The 26,478-nt window shown below is 35.3% G+C and overlaps 2 protein-coding genes across 4 annotated transcripts in view; one reads left to right on the top strand and one right to left on the bottom strand.

Moving 5' to 3' along the window:
- SREK1IP1 (SREK1 interacting protein 1) overlaps nucleotides 1-26,478 on the top strand; it is a 211,445-nt gene that overhangs the window by 78,000 nt on the left and 106,967 nt on the right. The gene's annotated exons all lie outside the window — the stretch shown is intronic.
- Nucleotides 1-26,478, bottom strand: part of CWC27 (CWC27 spliceosome associated cyclophilin) — a 179,273-nt gene that overhangs the window by 137,720 nt on the left and 15,075 nt on the right. For both annotated transcript variants that reach the window (XM_019743827.3, XM_019743838.2), the window contains exons 5-11: nucleotides 24,130-24,273; nucleotides 22,610-22,708; nucleotides 21,228-21,331; nucleotides 19,313-19,382; nucleotides 7,717-7,796; nucleotides 6,719-6,752; nucleotides 3,557-3,705 (exon numbers count right to left, since the gene is read on the bottom strand). In XM_019743827.3, the coding sequence (XP_019599386.1) occupies nucleotides 3,557-3,705; nucleotides 6,719-6,752; nucleotides 7,717-7,796; nucleotides 19,313-19,382; nucleotides 21,228-21,331; nucleotides 22,610-22,708; nucleotides 24,130-24,273 (680 nt within the window). The remainder of the gene's footprint in view (nucleotides 1-3,556; nucleotides 3,706-6,718; nucleotides 6,753-7,716; nucleotides 7,797-19,312; nucleotides 19,383-21,227; nucleotides 21,332-22,609; nucleotides 22,709-24,129; nucleotides 24,274-26,478) is intronic.

The raw sequence follows: 26,478 nt of genomic DNA, 5'->3' as shown, positions 1-26,478 counted from the left end.
CAAAAATTCTGATTGACTGATCGGGTGAGGGACCTGTTCTCAGGTAACTAAAATGTACAGTAAAGGCTGAGAGACACTACGTGCTATACACCTGAAACTAATATAAAATAATATTGAATGTCACCTATAATTTAAATAAAATCACAGGGATATAAAGTACAGAATAGGGAATACAGTCAATAATACTGCAAAAACTATGTACGGTGTTGATGGGCTGTAGACTTGTGGGGGCTGTCACTTTGTGAGGGGTGTAAGTGTGTAATCGCTATTTTGTTTTGTACACCTGAAACTAATGAAAAAATAAATCCTGACCAGCACATGTCTTTTAAAAACATTAGGAATACTCAAATATCGAACTTTTTTCTAAAGTTAGTTTATTTCCACTATACTGACCCTTACCCTTTTTAAAGATTAAAACTAAGTTTAGTTGATATAAATGTCTTATCCCTGTTAGACTGCAAAAAAAAAATCTGAGGTGACACTAGAATTTTTAAAAATCCACTTTGATGTTATTCTAAACCTTGGAAGAAATCAAGGGAGTGTATGTTTGGTGGGGAGTATGGTTCTTAACTCTGGATGCATATTAGACAATCTGGAGAGCTTTTATAAAGCATTATTGCCCTAAATTAATTCATGTACGTTCTTCGAAGTTAGAAAAGTGGTTACTATGAGGAGATGAGGGGGGAAGTAACCAGAATGGGGCAAGAGAGAGACTATCTAGGTAATGGCAATTTTCTGTTCCTTGATCCGTGTGATGGATATCTGAGTGTATTTGGTTTGTAGAAAATCAGCAAGCTGTGTACTTAGGATATTATGCGCATGCACCACAAAATACAGTTCATACAGATATATTCTGTATATAATTATACTTCAATTAAAAGTTAAAAAGTAAAAGGAGGATGTGCCTGGGCTTCACTGCAGACCAAATGATTCAGAATCTGTGGGAGTGAGGCCCAGGCATCAGTATTTTTAAAAATATTTCCCCAGTGAATCTAATGTGCAGTAGGGAGTGAAAACCATGAATCACAAATGCATTCGTTCATTTTTCCATTCTCTCATTACACATACTTTAATGACCAATACTATATGCATAGTACAATGGACACAGAAGATGTAAAGATGAATAAGATGGTCTCTGAGGAGCTCATGGTAGGCAAAGGATAAAAACCAGTAGTCAAGCGGATAGGGTTAGAGAAGTTGGGCTGGATAAGAAAGAGTGAGATTGAGGCATTTAGAAAAGGAAGGAGGCAAGGGACGGATACCCTAAGGAAGCCAGGATGAGTATCATGAGAAAAGAAAGGAGAGAAGGTAAGAAGAGCTTTGGATTTTTTTCTCCTGAACCCCTAAATACTAAAGACATTGCTGAGAACACATATGAGGGAAAAATTCTACTCTATGTAAACCTGTTGCAAATGACATTGTTAAACACCATTTCCCAGCTTAAATATTACATACTCAACAAACCCGCTTGTAGGTCTAACATCCAAAGTGATAAACAGCTTTAACAGATTCCAGATGTTTCTTTACCAATAAAAGCAATATCAAAAATGTTCAGTAAAATTAGACTTTGAATGGCTCCTTGCCTAAAGGGCTGGTATGCTACTCTAGTCCCTAATCCCTACTGCTCAAATAAGAAAATGACCGAAGGATAATAGAGGACTTCCAGCACATCCAGATGAAAAGTTTGTATCTAGCAAGGTCATTGATTTTGAAATAGATAATGATTTCACACTGACATCCTCTCCAGCTGGCAGCTATCCATTATAATTCAACTAGACTGAGCAGCAAATATAATTATTTAATTAATCCTTTTCACCACATTATAATTTTTTAAGACTCTTAGAGGTTTCCTGGTTTGGTTTGGTTTTTAACATAAAACTAACTTGAGACGTAAACTATAGTGAAGCTGGTATAACTGACCAAAAGCACTAATGATTTCCAGAATTTTTTATATTTAAAACAAGGAGTCATGAGACAATCATGGAAATTTCTAAATAAGGGTGAAAAACTGTATTTTCCATTAGAAATTCTGTACTTTCTCCTGACCTCATTTTTCTTTGATTTCTCTTTGTAGGTAGGAGAAATAGGATGAAGGAGGGAGACGTGAAAATACTGAAAATTCTGGAAAGTGGAGAACACTTACAAATAGATGTTGGGTGTTTTCACTCTTTATTAAGGCAAATTTTTCCACATTAGCTTACTTTCATTCTGAAAGAAAATTCGGCTTTGCTAAATTATAAGTTCTATTAGTTACAGGTTACATAAGTATTTGAAATTGTATTAAGATAGATTGTATACAAGATAGAGTTGAGGACTTAAGGAAACATTTAAACATAAATATTTGGTTCATTTATTAAAATTCAAATGTATTTTTGTCAGATTATAAATGTAATCTTTAAAAATGCATAGTTCTTAAAAATCAGAAAACATGTGTCTTGAATGATAGAGAAAAAAAGTAACCTTGATTATATTCATGATTTGACTAAAAGTTACAGAGCTGATGAGAGGCTCATCAGCTCCATCTATGTATAAGCATATACATGATCACTAAAAATCTTGTCTGTAGTGCCCCAAAGTTAATTTACTATATTAAATTATGCAATAGTAATTACTTGAGTTTCAGATGAATGGTGCTGCAGGAAAAAAAGATATTTAAGGTAACTTCTAAGTACCATTTCTGAATGTAAAAGGTTATACCTTCAGTGGAAATTTCTGGGAATTACTTTCTGATTACATAAAGGAAAAAAGTTGAGTGAGCTAAGCAATGACCACATGGAAATATTTTTTATTTTTCAGTTTTTCTTTATGAGGTTGAGAAACATAACAACAAAAAAAGAATGTTTATATGCAGTTCCATCTATCTTATCCCCAAATGTAGGCCATCCAAACAAAACAAATACTATGACTTTTTAAAGCAATATTATTTAAAATGTATACCACAAAGTTGTAAAAAATCACAAAAGAGAGTTTTTCAATTAAGTTGAATTTCAAAAGAATAAAATATTGAGTCACAAAATTTAACATTCTTTATCATCAGACAATTGCTGAAATTTCTTTTATAATATGACACCATTGAGATTAGGAAGGGTATATAGTATAAATCAGACTTGAAAAGGTATTTGAAAATGTTTTCAGGCCCACATACTTCCTCAACAAGTTCTGACAAATTTTACTCACCTAACTCTGAAGCTATCTATTTTGTTCTATACAATTACTCTACTGCTCTCCTTGATATTAAACAAACACAGCTTTCCACATCAAGCTAATATATTGCTTGCCCCATCTATAAAAATCTACAAAAGCTTGTAAAGAAGAGATCAGAGAGAAATGAAGTAGAATTAGACTCATCGGACCACTAATGTATGTAATTACTTTAAAACTGGTCTATTTTCTTTTAGGCTTCCAAATGGGCTAATTTAGGACAACTGGTATATACATTAAATGTTATGAAAATAGTATTTTAAAAAATAAGTTTCACAGAGGACTCAATCTTAATTTTAAATAAAGTATAAAAAGACAAATACTCTGTTACGTAGAAGCACAATAATTGACTCACCTTCGGCTAGCTGATTTCTTCTCCACGTCTCCCTCTCCAGCTGATTTAACACTTGCACTTGGTTCCTTTTTTAACTTTTTCGCAATTCTTTCTTTCATCAGGTTCTTCTCATCACCATCATCATGCTCTGCACTTTCAAATTCTCCATCCTGTAGAAATTGAAATGGAGGATTTGCGGGCGTTCCATTTCCCCTTCCAGTTCCAAAGATCCATCTCAGACTCCCGTCATTGAATTTTGGGCCAGGTTTGTTTTTGTTTTGTTTTATTTTATTTTGAATTAGTGAGGGCCTGAAGAATCTGCTATAGGTAGGAATACCCCTGGGGTCTGCTCCAGGCAGAGTATGTAAGTATGGGATACCCCACTAAGGGTTGTTTGCTCATTTCACACCCAGCCCCTCTCTGCAGCACAGAAGGGGCTCCCTCTGTGTCACCCTGGATATTGTGTATATTTATATTCCCATTCTTTCTCAGTGGGAAATACGGCTTCAGAAGGCAGTTGGCCAGCACACTGACCTCAACCTGGGATTAATACAAGTAGAAGAGGTGGAGGTGGAACAGCTGTGATTTCTTCCAACCTAAATCATAGCAATTACTCCTCTCCTCAAAACCTTCAGTGGATCCCAAACTCACGCAAGAATATCTGTATCTCCTTGACAATATCTCCTACAACTCCAGGCTAGCCACACTAGCCAACTTTGGAGTTGCTGCTCTCTTCTGCATGAAACACTCTCATTTCATATATCTGCATTCCTCGCTCTTTCATCTCCTTCAGATTTCTGCTCAAATGTTACCCTCTCAGTGATACTTACCTTGGTCACCTTCTTAAAATGGCAAACCACCCACCCCACCCACATCCAGTACTCTATTCGTCTTTCCTGTTCCCCCCCAAAGCATTTATCACCCATCTGATATACTATATATTTCAATTTTTATGTGTTTACTGTCTCTCTCCCATAATTAGAGGATGCACTCCATGAGGGCTAACATTCTGGACTGTTTTGCTCAGTGCTATTATCTTGAACATCTGGAATAGTTCCCTGCATTAATAGAGAGAGAGGAGTAGAAGAAGAAAGAAGGAGGGAGAGAAGAGGGGAAAGGAGGAAGAAAGTACCCCAATTAGAGTTTTTTCTGTCTTGTGATTCTTTGATCAGGTGAGTAACGGTGAGGCAGGATTCTTAACTTGAGAATGTGGACCCTTAGAGCAATGGTCCTCAGACTTGATAACATGGATTATTTGTCAAAAAATATAAAATCCTAGCCCTCATCCCAATCTTTCTGCACCAAGTCTCTAGGGATAGAAATTGTGAATGTTTTCAGTGAGATGATTAAGAAATTCTTTAGCCCTAAAAGTTGACAGACACTGATGTAGGTCTTCCATGCTTAGTCCTCAGGAGGGCTAACAAATCCCCTGTAAATTCATAAAATTTTGTTTGTGGATGTAGTATATTTCCTGGGAAGGAGGTCTGTAGTTTAAGTCACTGCCATGGATCTGGGACACAGAACAGGTTAGAGGCCGTACACTACCCTTAGATGACCTCACCTTCATCAAGACCATAAGAACGTGTCTTCTACATCAGGCCTTGATCCTATCTTCCAGACCCATATTATTGTTACACAGATGTCTCTAAGAACTCCGAATCTCAAAATCTACACATTTAACCGCAATTACTTTTCATTTTTCTCCCCACCTCAAGCCTACTCTTTTGTATCCTTCTAACAAATCGCCTAAGTCAGAAACCTTGCGCTTATCCTAGACTCCTCCTCCTGCCTCACCTCCTAGTATGGAAATCAGTCACCTCTTAGACCACTTTCAAGTCTCTCTTTCCCATCTCACAGCTGTGGTCTTACATCAAACTCTCCTCTTGCCATAGCTTCCTGATATGCCATAGTCTCCTTGATTCCAGTCTGTTTCTTCTCATTTGTCCTCTACTAACATTGCCAACAGTGATCTTCCTAAAATGCAAAGTTGACCATATAGCACTCTTCTTTTTAACGAATATCCTTTAACTGTTCCTCATTCGTTTTAGGGTGAAATTCAAACACCTCACCATGGCCTATGATGCTGTCTAATATTTGGCTTCAATCTGCCTCGCCAACCTCATCTCACTCACTCCTGTTGCTACACTCTAGTCACACTGGTCTGCTTAGAACACACCAAACGCTTTCGTGCTTCAGAGTCTTGTATACATGTAGTTCCCTCTACCTTAAACACTCTTCCTCCTTGCTTTTCACATAAGGCAGGTTCCTTCTCAGACTTTAATGCCAGCTTGTGCTTCCTAAATAAGGGGTAATCTCTCCTTGTTACCATGCTTCAGCACGTGCTGCTCTCTGAATTAGAGGAACCCTGCCCTTCACCATGTTTTTTTCTGATCTCGTTAACTCCTAATTCCTATATGACACACACACTCATCTCTTCCGGGAAGGTTTTCTTGACCAGTCAGATATATAGATCATACCTTTACTACATATAGTCAGAGAGAACCCTCTCTTTTGACTGTGGTAACAGATGAAGCGGTATTCACGCATAGAGAGTGATGTACTTCTAACTGAATTATACAATGCACAGATAAAATGGGTTTTTACATAAAGTGGCAAATGGATGACTTGAAAAACGTTATCTCTTATACAAAAAGGAAACTCTGCCTTCTGTTTTATCAGTTTTAATAGCCAGTACAACTACTAAATAACTACTAAATAAGATCACTACAGTCATGAAAGAATCTTTCGAATTGTCTACTATAAATGATTGATCCAAACATTTCCCATACATCATGTAGGATGCCCGTGCAACAACACTTAAACTTTGAACATAATAAAATCAAATCAATGATATCTGAATTTTGAGTATTCAAGTAATGTTATATCAGAGGGAGAACAAACAGGATGGAAATTCATACATAAGATTCCATTTTGTAGGGAAACACACACACACACACACACACACACACACACACACACGTAGACATATACTTGGAAGAAAGTATTACAATATCAAAATAAATGATTTATTTTTCAAATCTTTCAAATTTTTTCAAAATTTTAGATGTATAATTATAAAAGTAATACATATTACCTTTTAAGAAAAACAATTTAATTTTGCACAAAAATTTTGAATTTTCTATAAATTGTTCAAACTGTGTTAATACTAAAATTAATACTCACATCATTTGAATCTCCTGCTGCATCACCTTTTTCACTATAAAAATTAAAGGGAAAAAGCATATTTTAGCTTCAAAATTAAACTAATAAAATTATTCAATAATCCAAAAATTTATTAGAGTATTTTGCTTGATTAATAGTTCAAAACTTTATTTCAACATAAGAATTTCAGACTGTCATTCTAGAGCAAATGAAAACATTCTAAAAAGGAGTCATTTTTATAAACAGAAGAGGTATGTTCCATTAACACATAAATGAAATCAATAGAAAAGAAAGAAAAAAATGCAAACAATAATGAACAATGCTATTTTTATGAACAAAAGGCTATAGAAAACAATTTCTTCCATTGGCTTGATGTATTCAAGCTGAAGAAACCAAATCTTTCAAATCCAAAGATATTAAGAAAAGATTGTTTCGAAATAGAATTTTTAGAAATGAGCTAAAAGCAGTACAATAGTATTTTAGTCCCCCTTTGAGATGATAACCCAATATGTCATGTTCAATTATATGTAACAGTGAGACATCTTCCCTTCTCAAAGAGAAGCAACAAAGATGGTAAGGTGATTTTTTGCTAATTTCTGAAATATGTAAGAAATAATACTCAGATTGGTCCAAGCTGTGGCAACTTCTTCATAAAATCCTTCAACTGTGATTTGCTTACCCATGATACCAACTGAGACAAAAATGCTTCAGGGAAAATGTTAGCAAAGCAAATGTGAATTAAACATTAAATTGTTAAACCAAACAGTTTCCTAGTATTCAAAGTATCCCAAAACTTAAGTTTAACAATTAATTTTAAATTTAATTAGTACAATAGAGACAGATGGCAAGAAAAGTGAGTGACTAGAGGCTCTACTGCCTCCATTATCAAAATGCTGTAGTGCTTTGGCTCGGTGGAAAAAATTGGACTCATGAGAACTGACTGTTTACTCACAAAAGAAGCAAGAACATGATCTGACCCAGACAACAAGGACTTGGGGTCACACTGGCACCATACTAACCTTTCAACAACTGGGACAGAACTGAGATGTGGGTCATCCTTAAGCAAGTCATGACTACTTTTGCTTTTTCCTTTCATGCTCTGAAAAGGAATGCGTAACGTAATCAATCATGAGCGGAGGAAACAGTCTTCCAAAAGGACACATTTACAATTTACACAAAATCTCGAACAATTATACCATGGTTAGCAAAAGAAACGTGTTCCTGAAAATTCCAGTAGCAACTAAAGCTTTATAAATAGGAATCTTACTCTCCCACTGACTGAAAATATTATTTTAGAAATAACTTTTCTTTCAAAAAGTGACATCCTTACAAATAAGTTCATTGATTACTATTTCCAAACTCTAAATCCTCATTATGATTTACATACAGCTAACCTAATCAATTTTTGACCCATATATAAAAACTTAGAAGATAAATCACAAGAGTAATTTGAAATAAATGCACACTATTATTCTTCAAATATACTGTTTATACTACACAGAATCACTTTAAAAATGTACCTAAGCAACCAGATGATTGCACTATGAGGTATTATTTAACAAATCGAAAACATATTATGTGCAAGCCACTCAAGTATGACAATATTCATCAATGACCAAATATTTATTAAATGCTTTAATTTCAAAGTTCGTGTTCTCAATAAATTCATATTTTAGTAGAGAAATAAGACATAGGAACATAAAGAAAATTACAACTATAAAATAACTATTATTCTATTTATGAAGTATATACTTTGTGCCAGGCACTGTGTTATAATACAGTATTCCTACCCCTCACTTCCTCTTCTCCTCATATTTACGGAAGAAAAATAAAGACACAGTAATTTACTAAGGTCACAATGCAAGTCCGTGGTAGAGGATCCAGGATTTAATTCTGGGCCTGTCTTACAACCATATACCAAAAATCCAAATGTATCCATTTTTCTTTTCCTAGAGTCCCCTATGGGCCCCAAACGCTGGCCGTGTTTCGGAGTTACAGACTATCCTACGGACTCCCCCACCACAGGGTGTTAAAACTTCAAATGTATACCTTGTCTCTTGAGGGGAGAAGCTGCTCACCACCCCCACCCGTCAACTAATCAACTAAGGGTGAACACTAAGCGGTTACAGTTGAGGAAGAAAGGGTAATAATTTCCATTTAATTTGAAGGAAAATTTTGTTTTGAAAAATTCATTACAAAATGTGTTAATTGAAATGTTTAAAGTCAGCTACAGAGAGGTGAAAATACCTCTTTCCCTTAAGCCCCATTTACCACTGCTTTACAATTTTGAGAACAGCTTTCTAAATCTCACAGGTTTTACTTTGAGGCAGATATATACCTTTTGAAATATATCTCCATGATGAAAATAATAGAGTTTTAAAATATATGAGGTGTTTGTTTTTCCTCCAAGGTTATTGTTATCTGATGGTATAAATAAGAACCTTAAAATAGGTCATTAATTTTTAATAAATAGGTCACAAAATTAACTCCTGTATTAACATGGAATTCTCCACCTTTTAAAGATTTAATCAATTAAAACATGCTAATAGTCTAGTTTCACAAGACAAAACAAAAATCCTTTCCCAAAGAGTTAATCTAAAGATGCTATTTATCTGTAGATTTAAAAAGTCATAGAATCTGAATTATACAATTAATCTATATTTCTAAATCCATAGCCTTACGTAAACCAAGGAGTGATGAAAAGACCAAATGTCAACTAATTACTTGATAATATGTTTGTCCAACAATGAAAATTGATAAGTAACTTTAAAAAACAGAAGATGGTGTAGTAGAAAAAAGACAGGACAAGAAGAAAGATGGTACTTGGACCAAATGAATTTCAAAGCCTAATATTCAGTAATTCTAAGGGTTTTAGTCCAAAACTTACACCACTTAGGAAAGAAGAATGACCTCATCAGGCCCCAGAACCCTTGCCTACAAAATGGAAAAAAGAATGATAGCCTTGCTTATTTCAAACAGAGAATTAAATATGTGCAACAGTGTACAAGTAAACATCAAATGACCTTAGAATAAAAGTTGAATGTATTTTGTTCAGGTTTTCCTTCTCTAAAATTTCTTCCTCCTGCCTCTCTACCCATCAATGTTTATCTTCCTCTACTCTAAAAATACTCCTGTATTAATTCTCCCCGTGTTGCTCCCTGGAGTCACAATCATGAATGTCACAGCCAGGGTAGCCTCGGGCCCTCTAGTTCAGCTCTTTAGTTCCTAGATCAGAAAATGAGAGTGATGCTAATAAATAGCAGGAGGAAGGTTAGAATTCACATCACTAGGTTCTTGGTCCATTTGTGAGCTACCCCATTTCACTGATTTGTAAAAGTTAGTTTACAACTGTTAGTTTAACATTTAAAAAAAATAAGTTCTTGTTTATTCCCTAAAACAGAATAGCCTGAAGGGAAAAGAAGAAACTTGTCTGAATACCAATTTAAAATAAGATTTAATAATAGGAGGAACCTGTGAATTAATCTGAATGATCATTACCATTTCAATTTTTAATTAACTTTTTAAATTAAATTAGAATAGAAATAAATGTATGATCAAAAGCAATTTTTTAGATGTCCCTTCCACCTATATAGTAGACTTTGCATCCTGCAGGCAGAAAAAAACAAATTGTGGAAAAACTGGAGAAATTCAGAGATAGTCCCAAAGGGAGTAAAAATGAATTCAGATATTTCTCTTTAATGCCTATTATTTCTGAATGACCTATTTTAAAGTTCTTATTTATACCACTAGGCAACAAAAACTTTGGAGGAAAAACAAACACGTAATATATTATAAAATAATTTTTTAAAAAAATTACATAAAAGTAGCTGGCTAGTTAAAGGGTTGAACAAAAAGCTGCTGAACAAAGTACTAAATATATTTGGTGAATTCAGTATAAGAAACTCCACAGTAAATTCAAAACTGTCTATAAGCAAATCTAAAAATGAACATCAAAGGGGATATGCAAAAATTACACTATTATCTAGCAATTCATACACAAGAACAAAGAGGCAGTGGAACAGTGGGAACTAAATACAGTACAAGAAGAAAGAAAGAGAGAGCGAGAGAGAGTGAGAGAGAGAGAGAGAGAGAGAGAGAGAGAGAGAGAGGGAGGGAGGGAGGGAGGGAGGGAGGGAAGGAGGGAGGGAAAGAAAGGAAAGGAAAGGAAAAGAAAGGAAAGGAAAGGAAAGGAAAGGAAAGGAAAGGAAAGGAAAGGAAAGGAAGGAAGGAAGGAAGGAAGGAAGGAAGGAAGGAAGAAAGGAAGGGAGGGACGGAGGGAGGAAGCAAGGGAGGAAGGAAGGTGCACAGTGGTACAGAGGAGCAACACATGGGTCAAGGAGTTGGAAAGTCTGGGTCTCAACCTCTAGCTGTGTGTGATGGTTAATTTCATGCTATGGTACCCAGTTGTTTGATCAAAAGTCAGTCTAGATGTTGCTACAAAGTATTTTTTAAATGTGACTGACACTTAAATCAGTAGACTTTGAGTAAAGCAGGTTATCTGCCAAAATGTTGGTGGGCCTCATCTAATCAGCTGAAGGAATTAAGAGCAAAGACTAATGTTTTCCCAGAAGAAGCAATTCAGCCTAAAGACTGCAACATAGAAACCGTGCCTGAATTTACAGTCTGCAGATTTTGGACTCAAGACTGCAATATCAACTCTTTCCTAAGTCTCCAGCCTGTTGGCCTGATTACAAATTTTAGACTTGCCAGCCCCAACAAGCATGAGGCAATTCCTAAAAATGTATCCACCTATTAGTCTCTCTCTCTACACACCTACACACCTACACACCTACACACACACACACACACACACACACAGAGGGTGCCAAAAAATCATACACATTTTAAGAAAGGAAAAAACTGTATTAAAATAATATTAATATACACCAATAACAAAAGATGAATACATGTGTTTACATTTTTTTGGCACCCCCAGTATATATATTTCTGTTTCAATGAAGAACCCCAACTATTACATTCTGTGACCTTCAGCACAGAACCAGAAAAACTTAGCAGTTAAAAAAAAAAAATTTTACAAGCCATTTAATTTAGTCTCCCATCCAATGCAGGAATCTCCTTGATATCACTGCTGACTAGTCAACCAGTGTCTCAACACCTACAAGAAGCTTATAACCACACACACACACGAAAATCACTCCTTTTTAAATGGCTTCCATTATTGGACAATTCTCTAATTGGGGGGAAAAAAAATCTATGTGTAATTTCCAACCCTCCAACCAATCCTAGTTCTACCTTCTCAAACTAAAAATGAGCTACAAACAGTTCCTGTTTTCAGGTATGCCAGATAGTTCAATTTAGATACAAAAAGGTTGGTAGGCAGAATAATGGCTCCTAAAGATGGTCACATCCTAATTCTCAAAACCTGTGAATCTGTTACCTTACATGGCAAAAGTTACTCTGCAGATAAATGAAGGATTCTGAGATGCGGAGCTTATCCTAGATTATTGAGAGGGTGGGAGTCCAATGTAATCACATGAGTCCTTACACACATGGAAGAGGAAGGCAGAAGAATCAGTTTCAGAATGACGAAGCACGAGAACGACTCAGCCAGCTACGGCTGGCTTTGAAGGTGGGGTAGGGTCCACACACCAAAGGATAGAAGCAGTCTCTAGAAGCTGGGAAAGATACGGTCCCAGATTCTCCCCGGAGCCTCCAGAAGGAAGCAGCCCTGCTCGTACCTTGTGACCTGGCCCAGTGAATCAGGTTTTGGGCTTCTGACCTCCAGAACTCTCAAATACTAAGTCTGTTTTGCTTCAAGCCACTAAATTTATGGTAATTGGTTACAGCAGAAATATGAAATTAATACAAATATATTAACATCTTTTTAAAATTAGTTAAATAGAAACAACTAGCAAGCTCAGTAAATTAATGTTTTATACAATTGAATGGGGCGAAAACATTTGCTATATCAGACTGTTTACCACTTCGGACAGCCTCCGTGAAAATGGCCTAGCAGCACCCTCCAGGCCGTACCAGTCCTAACTAACCTCCCAACTTTGGGGGAAACTTGAACTGCATAGGAGAAACGAGAATGGGACAAAACATTTTTACTTTATTCGCAAAAGTGGTATATTTGTCTATCAATATAACTTTTTCTGGGTGAGAAAAAAGTGTTTTCATAACATTGGATTTGAGGTAAAAATGTTAACATATCTTGAAGTGAGAGAAATACTGTGTGTATCATTATTGTGAATGTGGCATAATTTAAACACTATTTTAAAATCCAGTTATTGAGATACTTTTATTATAAACCTACCATTTAACTTGCTTCATGAAAACTACTTGTCTGGTTGTAAGCTTTCACTTGAAAAACACTGTCTGACATTTGTCTTTAAGTTATATACAAAGATGCAGGAGTAAACTTTACACCGATACAGAAACTTGAATGCAACAATTATTTAAGCAAACAATATGAAGGAAGGGATCTTTAAGATAAAGCCTTTCAAATATTTGAAGTCTAGGTTCACATTTTCACTTTGTTTTTACTTCTCCAAAGTATATCCAGTTCCTCAAGCAATTCCCCATATGAGATGGTTTTGGCATCATCCCCAACCTCCTCGCAACCCTCCCAGCCTTTGGATGCATATAGTTTGTCAGTATCCTTCTTAAATGTGTGCAGAACTGAACAAAATGCTGCAAATATGATCCCCCAAAATGCAAAGAATGTAACATTTCTTATTCCAGAGACCTTACTCTTAATAATTCAACTAGGGCTTACAGGCTAAGTCTTACACCTATTCAGCTGATTTCATTAAAGTACAGAATTGACATGTACTCCTATTACATTTCAACTTAGTAGTTCAGATAATCAGGCACAGATCAACAACAAAGCACTCTCTGGACAGACGTATTCAGTCAGCTATAAATCCACCTGACCGTACTATCTCCCAGATCACATTTCCTCATGGTGTCCACAAGGATATCAGGAGAGGCTCTGACAATGTGCTTTCCTGAACTCAGGATACGTTATTACGGCATCCTCCTATCGTGCGAGCCTATCAAAAAGGAAATGAACTCAGTCTAGCAAGTCACTTAACCCGAGTCTCAGTTTCCTCATCTATAAAGAAAGGAAGTTGGACTAGATCCCTTTGAGCTATAAAATTCTATTATTCTAAAAGAGATTTTTATCAGGTCGTAGAAAGATACTGAAATAAATAAAGAAGGAAAGCTAACCCACGTGGGAGAGGCACCTTGTCATGAATAAATGAGTGGGGTGAAACAGTAGGTGTAATCCCACACTGATAATCCATAAACCAGAGGGGACTCTATCTTAGTTCTCCTTTCACATAAAGTAAAGCCTCAATTCAGACTTTACCAATTATTAACTTGTGATGTTAGACTGGTTCTGGAATAAAGCTTAACAGTGTGAAGTCACTGAAAAAAGAAACTTGATAAGGAAATGAATAATGAAACAATTATTTTCAAGTCCTCTAGAAATATTTCATTTCATGCAACCACTGAAACTGCAAATTGTTCTTAGTCATTGTAAAAGACACTTACTTGACTCTGGCTCTAGTCATTACATATATTTAAAAACAGTAGGGCTAACAATACACTAAAAAGATTATACATCACGACGAAGTGGGGGTTCATCCCAGGGGCACAAGGATGGTTCAATATATGCGAATCCATCAATGTGATATATCACATAAACAAAATAAAGGACAAAAATCATATGATTAAATCAACAGATGCAGAAAAACCATTCGACAAGAGACAACATCCATTTATGATTAAAATACCTAATAAACTCGGCATAGAAGGAAAATACCTCAAGATAATAAAGGCCATATATGACAAACCCTCAGCTAATATAAAACAAAACAAAAACAAAACAAAACAGTAAGGCTAAATTTTAAAACATATATATTCGATCAGTCATATTTTTCTAATATTCAGGCTTGCCTTCCCATTTCTTACCAAGGTTCAATTTATCCATGAGGTAAAATGTATTCAAAGGGAGCTCATAGTCTGAAGAACAGTATAAAAGCAAAATAAACTTACCACTTCCATTTCGATTCTCTCTAGAATTTATTTCATGCCCTTTAGAGAAATTTTCTTTAAGCCATTAGATTTCAGTGATTTTGTTGTTGTTGTTGTTCTATTTTCTCAAGCTAAATTTATCTATGACTCCATTATAGAAACAGACAAAACAGCTAAAATCTGCAGGCCAAAGATTCTGCACAGTTGTGCCAGGACCCATTCACGTGTGGAGAATGGGTTGTTGGTGGGTCATGATGTCCAGGTGGACACCCATGCTCTCCAAAGCTGCTCAAGTGACTGGCCCGGACCCCATGAGAGTGCTCTGGAGGGGCACTGGGCCCAGCACGCTGAGCTGCCCGGCCCAGAGCGCTGAAATGCTCACAAGTTTCTCCCCACCCTCTAAACTGCTTGAGCATGAGGGTGGCAGCGTCTGCAGGATGGTTATGATCATATTAGAGATAGTCTGATATTCTTTAGCTCTCTCTGAGAATAAATACAAATTATAACATGGAGTGTATTGTTTAAGATATTTAATGTTCAGAAACATTTTCAAGATTGCATAATATATCAAAGTAATGATATCCATATCCTAATTCCAGGACTCTAAATGGTACATATTATTTCCATGTTACAAAGAGGAAAGTTGAGGCTCAGAGACTACATCCAAGGCCACAGAGTATCAGTGGGAAGTGAAGTGTCAATATAAGTCTGTATGGTCCCAAATTCATACTATTTCTACTCCAACACACTGTCACTCAAAGATGCCACAAAGTTGACCATCAAGGAGCTCACAGCCTAGAACTCTACACAGTAAGGCAGAAAGAGAAGGGTATCATGTTTCAATGGTATACAATGAGGACACAGTCATATGTTTCTTTTGTAATAAAGCAAGATGGATGTTTTTGAAAAGAAAATGTAAGTATCCCAAGAAAGACCAGGGTTAGATCAGAAAAAGAAAAGATTAAGAAAAACTGGGAAAGACATTTAGAAAAGATGCTATTTTAGGTGTTGAAAATAAATATGATTTTTTTAAGAAGTGTTGAAAAGAAATACGACTTTGACATCCAGAACTGGGATAGGACACTTCAGGCAGGTAAAAGAACATAAACAAAGACACAAAAAAGGGAAAACACAAGGCATTTACGTAGAACAGCAAATAGTTCAGATCTGCTAATGCAGCGGTTCCTGCATTTCCCTGATAAGAATTCCAGGGAATGCATCAAAAGGATACCCAGGCCCCTCACTTGGAGATTCTCAATCAGTACATCTGAGATGGGGCCTAGGAATTTAATTTTTTTAAAAATACTGTAAGTGATTTTTATCGGCAGGGAAGTTTAAGAAGTATTATATTAGGCTAAAGGACAGAGTTGGTGAATGGGAGTCATGAAAGCAGAGGCTTGAAATAATAGGCCAAGGGATTTGGTCTTATTTCTACAGTCACCAGAGAGTAACTGTAACATCTTAATGAGGCTTCAGCACGACTATTCTGACAGTAACGAGTGAAAAGGAAAGAAAAGAAAAAAAGATAAGACACCAGTCTATAGACTGACAGAAGCCCAGGCTAGAGATAATGAAGGCCTGAACAAGGGTAGTAGCAAAATAAGTTAAGAGGAAAAAACAGATTTGAAATACATCATGGATTAAAAATTGGTACAATGGTGCAACTAACTGGTTGTGCAGAGAAAAAATAAGAAGAAAGAACTACATCTAAAATTCTTCTTTAGGGGATACTGATATAAAGGGATAGAATAGAAAGAGAAATCACAGAACAGGAAGAAATTTGAAAAGTAAAGGTAATGAGTTAAGCCATGGCTAGGGCCTGGGTAACTAGTGGGATATTCAAATAGAGAGATTCCCAGTAGGCAGCTGGGGAAAAGCAGAGAAGCCAGCCCAGAGATAGAGATTTGAGAGTCATGAGAGTCAAAAACAAACATTTGATAACTTTATCACACAGCATTCCCCAGGAAAGAGTCAAATGAGAGAAATATGACGACAGGATACTAGGGTTATAGTATCATTTGCTATACTATCATTTGCTATATAGTATCATTTGATACTAGGGTTACTAATTTGTTAATGGACTGTGGAGTTGCAATTTTCTGGGCAAAGAGGGAAGAATTTACTTAGTCTTTCTACTGTTTGAAGTGTTTTTCAGGATTAAGAGCAAATGTAAACAGCAAGCTAACACTATCTATGGTGGTTATCTTTTCAACGTTTTAGCAAACACAAATCGCTTCTGGAGTATTGAGTTCACTATACTCAGTTAAACTTACTTTTTTTTTAACTTTGTGAAATAGTAAGCAGCAGAAAGAAAGTAAGCTTTATTTACCACATGATGTTGTTACAAACAGAAAAAAAATCAAACTAGTAAAGTCAATCTCAAAGTAATTGTGAACGAAACTTACTTTAGACCAGACATTTAATTCAACATAAAGACTAACAGGAAAACTCCTTTCTCCTACCCTTGCTCATCAAGGCTGCTCATCCTAGAATCTGGAAACCTACAGGAGTTTGGGAAGGGCAGTAGGCCAATTGTACCCTAGAATGCTGTGCTACCAGGGAAATTCATCGCCACCTTTGAGATGGCTTGGGTTTGAAGTAGGCAGCTTCTACAGCATTCAAAATCATATTAGAGACTTAAATAGCTATAGAAACTTAAGTTCAAATTTCTGATTCCACCATCTCCTAATTACATGGTCTTGGACACGCAACTTAATCTCTCTGAGTATTAGTTTGTTCATTTACAAAATAGAAATAACAACACGCATGTCTCATGGTTGTTATAGAGATTACATAAAATAAATATTGAGCACACGTAGCAGATTAAAAAAATCATTATAATGAAGTATAATAAGTGCTTAGAAGGCTACAGATTGCCACTGAAAGAAATTAAGCTCCACCTGGATGGGAGTTGGGTGGGGGAGGGAAGTAGAGGGAGTCGGGAGCTGATAATGGAGCTAAATCTTAAAGGAAAAAACAAAAATAGGCCAAATAAAGGAGAGAGCACACTCAAAATAAAAGGCAAAACGGGGGCAGGAGGACTGTGGGGAAGGCAAAAGCATACACGAAAACATCAATGAAAGGGAATCTTGGCAATTCCCAGATCTGATATTTGTAGTTTTGTCCATTTATAAATATACCCACAGGATCATGACACAGAGTTAATCTCTCATTTTAATGAGGCACAAATTTGAATCATGAATAGTGCAACATTAATGCTTTGACATCTAAAAAAGATGGCTTTATCGAGGGGGCAGAGATGCTAGAGATGCTGATAAGGAAAAGGGAAAGGAAGGATTTATGTGAAGATGAATTTAATTTTGACAACTAAAGTAGAGATGCTTCCTAAAGGAAACTCAGAAGGAGGGATAAGAGCCCAGAAGAAATATTCGGTCTTGTCTCCTAGTTCAGAATGTTATTATAGAATACAGGTGATAATTGAATCAGGGTCTGAAATTGATCACGCAAGAATACTGAAGTCAGCAAGAAAAAGATTATGACTAAACTATTTCCTATATATGCTCATTTTAATTCAGTTTTAATGCAAGGGGTTACAGTGGCTACTATATGCCCAACATTAGCCTAACAAAACCATGCTCCATGGTGAGGGCAGCAAAGCACATGGACAAAGAAGTAAAGACAAGGGTACCGATAACATGCTTCTAAGTCAATGCTATCGTTAGTGCTGGTGAGAAACAGGTACTATGTTAAGCAAGGAAGGCACTGCTAGGATATAGAGTTTTAATTACTATAATAAAGACTTTGAACTTAATCCTTCAGATCTGTGTTCACTAATTTTCAAGAAAGGAAGACATGGAATCTTTGGGAGTGAACACCCTTTAGATGATTTTCTTGGAGTATACTTATCAGAATCTCACTGCTCTAAACAATGGCAGGGCAAGGAAGGTGTTTCAGCAATGACTATTGGGATGAAAGTGACATTGACAAAAACCACATTTAAAGGCCTGTGGGAAGCACTGGTGGGGTAAAAGAACAGGAGGCAATGTACAATCCAAAGACATGGATTTTATAGTAAGACAGACATAGGTTCAAATCGCAGCTCTACCTACTTACTGGTTCTATGACTTTGAGCAAATTATAACCTATCTATACCTTAATTTGTTCATTGGCAAAATGGGAATGGTAATAATAATAATAATACCTATCTTAAAGGGCTGTGGTGAGAATTAATGAATAAATATATATAAATCATATTAAAATGAATTTAAGAACTGTGGTCTGTCACTGTTTACTATAATAATCATTACCATCTAGCAAACCAAATAAACAAATAGCAATTAAACAAATAGCAAATAAACAAATATCAATTAAAATCTGAATCATAAAGTTGAATCATTCTTTAACTCTAGTTCTAACTAACTTATAAAAAAAAATGCCAGGTTTAAAAAAACACACTATAATTTTAAATGGGCAAATCATCTCAGAAGTTGCAAATTTTACTGACCACAAATCATTTTATGAATTAGTTCAATGAATGCTTACTGAATGTGTACCATGTAAAACATGCCACATACAGCAGGAGATACAAAAATGAGTGAGATATAGACCCTTCTTTAATAATTCAGAACAAAGGGCAAATTAAAGTTTTACCTGACTAACTCGATTGACTTCCTCCTCTTCTTCCTCAGCTTCCTCTCCAAATGAAAGTAAACTAAAATTTCTAATCACAATAAGGAAAAAAAAAAAAGGAAAGAAAATAAGGAAGAAAAAGTTAAAACTTATAAATATGCTATTTTCAAAAAAATAGAATTTACGAGAAGAAGCAAATTTTGATTATTTAACAATAGTCTACTTAGTATTCAGTAGAAATACACTAAAGATCTATATTTGCAGCATAATGGTAAGGTTTTGGTCTCAGACTACAGATGTTTCACATATTAGACTAAACTAATAACCAAAAATCCATCCTGAGTAGTACCACTAATATAAATATACTAAGTCAAGCATGACAGAAATAATTAAGCTTTTTATATTTATCAAAATTAGTTTGCAAAATGGACAATTTTGAAAAACTAATAAATATATAGCCCCAAGAGCACTACAAATGGGAAACAATCTAGTGTCTGCCAAAATATGGCTTAATATTTTAAAATTAAAAAGTTACACAAAATTGTCAAATAGAAAAATATAAGCAATAAACTTAACTAAAAAAATAGCTCATTGGGAGAAAAAAAACGACCCGTCTGTCTTCTTTAGCCTTCAAACCAAAGATATCCCAAGGAAGATAAATAATAAGTTATTAAAACTCTCTTTTAAATATTCAAAAAATAAAAAAGATTTGGCAAAAAAAGAACTTTTATTTCAAAACCTAGATGCAATCAATGACTACCCATCATCCCTAATATATTTACTACGAATTAAAAACAAAATAAAAAACACCCAAATTTGGGGCTTGTTGATGAGATAAGTTATAGTGATGAAATATTGTACTGGAACACAGTGAGAGTGACCTTTCGCCTAGCGATAAATTATTCAAAATATATGAATCAAAAAATAAAAGGAAATCAAGTACATAGCTATATAAGAAGTTATTTTGCCACAAGACATCAACTGCGTATTAAAGTGTCTGCCTCATATTTGACAGTTGATAAAAGCAACTCATTTTTATATTGTAGGGTATCATGGAAAGAAAAGAGTATATATTGAATAACTACTTAGTATTCAACTGGGCGTTTTCAAATTTGCCTTCTCATTTTATCTTCATAACAACTAGGTGTCGTATTTATTATAATCTCCATTTTACAAGATGGGGAAACTAAAGGCCAAAAAGATTAATAAACTTGGCATCTTAATAACTGGGTTAGGCAGGATTATACTTAGAACTGTCTGAATTTAACACTTATAAGTACAATAAAGTCTTTAATATGCAGACTACAATTCAATAAAAGAATAAGTTAAAATCAAACTCTAATATCTATTTTAATAAAACAGACAAATTAATAATGTAAAAAATACTGTTCATAAAATACTGGAAACTTATTAAAAAAGAAATTTGTATTTCTTTGAAAACTACCCTAAGGAAATAAAATAGAATACAGAAACAGCCTTATGTTTAAAAATATTTATCATAGGATTATTTTTAATAGCACCAAAAAAGGAGTGAAAAGTTATGTAAACATACAGCCATTATATCCTTCATACTTTACTTTTCAAGTTCCTTATACTGAGCATATATTAATCGAAAAACAAGTAAAACACAAAAAATTTCTTAATAACGAATTTATATAATTGCTATAGTAATCATATTTACTTACTAACACAGATTTTTATATGAACATCTGAGACAATGCTTCTTTAGCTAAAGTTTAAGTTATATACTGTATCTGAATACAGGAAATGGCATTTGGAAAAAGAAAAATACACAGACACTCATCATTTAGATATCTCTCTGGCCCAAACTGGCCTCCCCCTCACCAGTAAACAATTTTTACAGAAGGAAATTAAGTGAACTAAATGAATCAGTGCTGCTTTTCAAGCTGAAGAAAAATCTTTCTACTATGATTACTTTGTGCCTTTGGGTTTCAATTTCTTTACTTCTTCCTCTGGTTTCTCTTTTTTTGGCTTTTTTATTTCTCTTGGAATGATGTCATCAAAAGGATTAAACAAAACCTATGAAAAGAAATGTTTTGAAAATATTATTTCATTTTTTAAATTTCACAAAAATTAAAACCAACATTTCATTGCATTGACGTTGGTATCTACGTATATTTTGTTCCTCACAGAACCATTGTAAGTATAGAGAATGTATACCATATAAAGTGCTTCCATTTACATGGCCTCACTGGAAGTTCTCCCAATAATCCTATGTGCTATTTTTTTTTTTTTTTTTTTTTTTTAAAGATTTTATTGGGGAAGGGGAACAGGACTTTATTGGGGGAACAATGGTCAAATTGTTGTCCTTTCAATCTTAGTTGTAGGGGGTTCTGTTCAGCTTCAAGTTGTTGTCCTTTCAGTCTTAGTTGTGGAGGGCGCAGCCCAGCTCCAGGTCCAGTTGCCGCTGCCAGCCGCAGGGGGCACAGCCCACCATCCCTTGCGGGAGTCGAACCGGCAACCCTGTGGTTGAGAGGATGCGCTCCAACCAACTGAGCCATCCGGGAGCTCAGCGGCAGCTCAGCTCAAGGTGCCGCGTTCAATTCCAGTTGCAGGGGGCGCTGCCCACCATCCCTTGCGGGAGTCGAGGAATTGAACTGGCAACCTTGTGGTTGAGAGCCCGCGCTCCAACCAACAACTGAGCCATCCAGGAGGCAGCTCAGCTCAAGGTGCCATGTTCAATCCTAGTTGCAGGGGGCAGAGCCCACCATCCCTCGCGGGACTCGAGGAACCGAACTGGCAACCTTGTGGTTGAGAGCCCACTGGCCCATGTGGGAATCGAACCGGCAGCCTTCGGATTCAGGAGCACGGAGCTCCAACCGCCTGAGCCACCGGGCCGGCCCTCCTATGTGCTATTAATTAAAGGATATGTTATCCTTATTTTACATAAGGGAAAAATATTCAAGAAAACTGAATATATAGTAAGAGAGGTGAAATCAGCTGTTTTGACTCCAAACCAAATGCTCTTAAGGACCATTCTCAATGGCTTTCTCAATGAAGAATAACTCTTAAATTACCTAGGAAGTCACTTCAATGGGTTAAATAAACCTAATTCTTCTAACCTTACGTTATGAGTTGAGCTTTTCATTCATTATCAGCTAAAGTTTCATCTTTGAATTAAAAATCTTCAATTAAAAAAAATCTTAATCAGAAACTGAGCCTAAATTATAGAGATAAAATCTGAGTTGTGATGCTAATTTAGTATAAAGCCTTCATCGGATAGTTTAAAAATACTAGTAATCAATTACTCTTATATGACAATGTAAGTGCTGTATCTCATAATAATCATGCTCTTACCTCACAACTTTTTATTTTGTGTGGATTACGTGGCCTTTCTTCATCATCAATGTCTACTTCTGTCAGCCGCAGCATGTTGTATACTGTATCCCCTGTAATCTACCAAATAAAAACAAAAATTTAATTGTAAATTGTAACATTCATTCTTTGAAATAAGGGAACACTTTTGAAAATATTTTTTAAATAATTAAAAGGGAATTTCATATGGTTATATAAGAGCAAATGCATTAAATAATGCAAATAAAGCAACTTCAACGTTAAGAGGTAAAAGTACAGATGTAGTTCAATCCCTCAGTAAAATTTTTGGGAAATTTCCAATATATACTTAATATCATCTTTTGTTAAAAATTAAAATATAATGCCAAATAACCTCCTACTGAATGACACCTTTTCATTTGAACATCATAAATAAATTTAGACTTTAGAACAAGGTAGAACAAGCAAACAACAACAACAAGGTGGCAAGTGCTTTGCACATATTATATCACTTAATCCTCACAAATATCCTACTGTCATTATCTTCCTTCTCCAGATGAGAAAATTGAGGTTTGAAGAAGTTAAAGAGCCAACAGTGATGGCCTTTCAGGATTCTAACCATTATGCTATACGCTTTCTCTAAATACATAAGTTATATAATATCAACTGTAAACAATATTTCAGAATGGTAACCCCGACCTCATTTTATTATACACTTTTATTTATTTTAAATAATAAGAAGTAAAAATCGACGAATACCAGACAACCTGTGTTGGAGTAGCTGAAATGTGCAAATGCACATTTCTTAACCCATATTGTCAAGTATTAAGCAACAATATTGCATTGCATATTTTTAGCAATGACTCCATTCATTCAACATTTCTTAAAAGTTTTACAATAATACCAGTTTTAGAGTTGTGCTAAGTTTGTTCCCTTTCATCATCACAAAATCAAATTTTGCCTACGATACAGAGAAACCATTCTTCCTGAACCAGCAGAGGGAGCTGAAACACTAGTGATGGCTAACATGCCTAAGACAAAACACAGAGGGCTATACTTATGAAAAGAGAGAAAGAAAGGAAAACCTTCAGAATCCCTTAAAAAAAAAACTGTTGAAAATTCTACGGAAATAACATTACCCGATATGATGTTAAATGTAAGCAGGATAATAGGTACTATGAAAAGTAATATATCAGGTAAAAAGTTTTAATGTTAATATAACTTCCACTTTAAACTTAAGGCAATTCGTCATTAACAAAATAAATTTTAAACTACTGAATTTTATTACCTAGGTATCTTTCTAAAAACATAAAAACAGTAATACCATTAGTATGATTTTAGAAAAAAGAAAATTTTTAAATCAGAACCAATGACTTATTTGAAACACACAGAAAATTCAAGTGGCCCTTTATAGTTTATTATAACAAGAATATAGTCCATTCCTTCTGGAAATAAATAAATATCCTAGGGACCATTTTTATGAAGGCAGCTCTTGGAAAAGTTGATCATCCGTACCACAGAGGCCTAAGATAACGGACACTAACCTTTCCAAAGATGGTGTGCTTATTGTTAAGTTCATCTGCTCGACCCAGTGTAAAGAAAAACTGGCTGCCATTATCATGAGGACCAGCGTTTGCCATGGCAACCAGTCCTCTCCGATTAAAACGCAACCGTGAATGGAATTCATCCTGAAGCATAAAAAAGAAAAGATTGAGTGAATGACCTCAGTCATAAGGCTTTTCATATTCAGCTAACCAGCAAGGTCCCATACAAGTTCTAATAAAAAACGCTGAAGTTTTCTTTAACTGATTTTCAAGTATAATCAAACCTAGTATTTTCTATTCCTTCAATGCTATTAGACTTAACTTCACTAGCCTGTATCTTCTAAATATACTCAGCTACAAATTTAGCCTATTTTGTGGAAAGCTGCCTACTTACACAGAGAAAGGGTACTCAAAGGAGAATGGATATCTAAGAGTCATACCCCTATTCTTCCCATCCCTCAGTCATCTAAGCTTTTAGAACCTTCTATTTTTATTCCAAGAAAACTACCTTTGAATCATTGTGGAGTCTTCAACTATTACTCCTCCCCACCCTGTTCCTAATATCGTAGAACAATTGCTTTCTTCATCATCTTCTTCTTCTTCTTTTTTTTTTTTTTTTTTTTTGTAATTTAAGGAATCTACTATGATTGTGTTATGTGTTTTACTGTATTTTTTAAAGTCCTAAGTTGAACCTTCTCTGACCTGGCAATGGTCGCAGTTGCCAGTTTTCAAAAGATCAGGAGCAAGCCTTCCTAAGGTGGCTTGCTTGCTATGATAGGGCTACACAACATATATGTAGCTCATCTCTTAGTTAACAGAATTTCTATCCAGACCTGATACTAGACTCATTTATAATACAGCCATGATACATAATTTATTACATGACATGTAATAAATAATTCTCAAGAGACTTGAACTCTAAGGGCCCTAACTCTGTCTGTACACTGTGTTTATAATGACCTAATTGAAAAACTTAACAAGATGACTACATTGCCTTAACATAATAAGCAAAACTCTCAATTTAGAATGAAAGTGTCAAAAAAGAACTATTCTGTTACACCAAATAACAGACTAAAGGAACGCTTCCTACTCGATGGAGGCTCTAAAATCATAAGACATCTAAATTTGGTAAAATATAAATACAGTTTAACAGTGACACTTGGCGACTTTTTTGTAACCATTCCACAGTTTCTAAGGCCCTTATCTGGAAATGAAAGCAAACAGTTCAAGTATTTTTCTCGAGAATCACACAGAGACCAGGAAAAAAATGAAAGGAAACTCAAGACACTTCTTTCCATGAGTATAAGCACTAAGACTTCAAAAATGCCCACACCTTAAAAGCTGTTAATATTTACTCATCCAAAGGACATGATACTGATACCAGCAGATGGATAAATAACTCAACTTTTAGTGTTCACATGAACCCACTACTATTCTTAGTATCTAAACTATGACATTAACTTTTTTCTTTTTAGATCTTTGTTGGCAGTTAACAAATCACTGACCTATCCTTGATTAATATTCACACCTTTTTCTAACATGTTTTATGTTGCTTCTTTCTTCTCTTCCCCTTGTGATTATCCCGTTGTGGTATGCATTTTGTGTTACAGGGGTCTACTGTGTAAAATTTAGAATAAAATTTTTTTAAAAATGAAATCTGCTATGGACTGAATTGTGTGTCCCCCCCCCCCCCATTCATATATTGAAGCTCTAAGCACCAGTGTGGCTGTACTGGAGATAGGGGCTGTAAGAAACGCTAAGAGTTAAATGAGGTCATAAGGGTGAAGCCCTAATCCAACAGGGCTGCTGCTCTTATAAGAAGAAGAAGAGACACAAGAGCTCTCTCTTCTGCCATGTGAAAACACAGCTAGAAGGCAGCCATCTGCCAGCCAGGAAGAGAAGCGTGTCCAGGAACTGAATGTCAGCCCCATGACCTTGGAATTCCTAGTATCTCCAGCACTGTAAGAAATACATTCCTGTTGTTTAAGCCACCTTTCATTGGTATTTTGTTATAGCAGTCCAAGCAGATTAATACAAAGTGTTAAATAAAATACTTTAAAATAATAGGGCATATGCAATGTTCTAAAGATGTTTTATTACAGAGCTCCAGAGATAGATACAGTTAGATATCAGGAAATATGTCATGTAGTCTTTTTTTTTTTTTTGACTCACATTTTCCTCACCACTACGTTTAGCTCCACCCGAATTCAATCTAGCATAAAAGTTTGCAATAAGACAACTTAGAAAGAATGCTTGATAAAGTGCTACTCTTATACCTGTATAATTCTAAATATGTAATAAACACGATTTTGTGGACTAATGTAAATACATTTACTTCTTGTGGAATAC

This window comes from Rhinolophus sinicus, chromosome 3 (assembly GCF_057876585.1).
Source record: "Rhinolophus sinicus isolate RSI-liver-muscle chromosome 3, RSI-T2T, whole genome shotgun sequence".
NCBI classification, from domain to species: domain Eukaryota; kingdom Metazoa; phylum Chordata; class Mammalia; order Chiroptera; family Rhinolophidae; genus Rhinolophus; species Rhinolophus sinicus.
The sequence above is the reverse complement of the archived record's forward strand: the minus strand, read 5'-3'. Positions and strand labels throughout refer to the sequence as shown.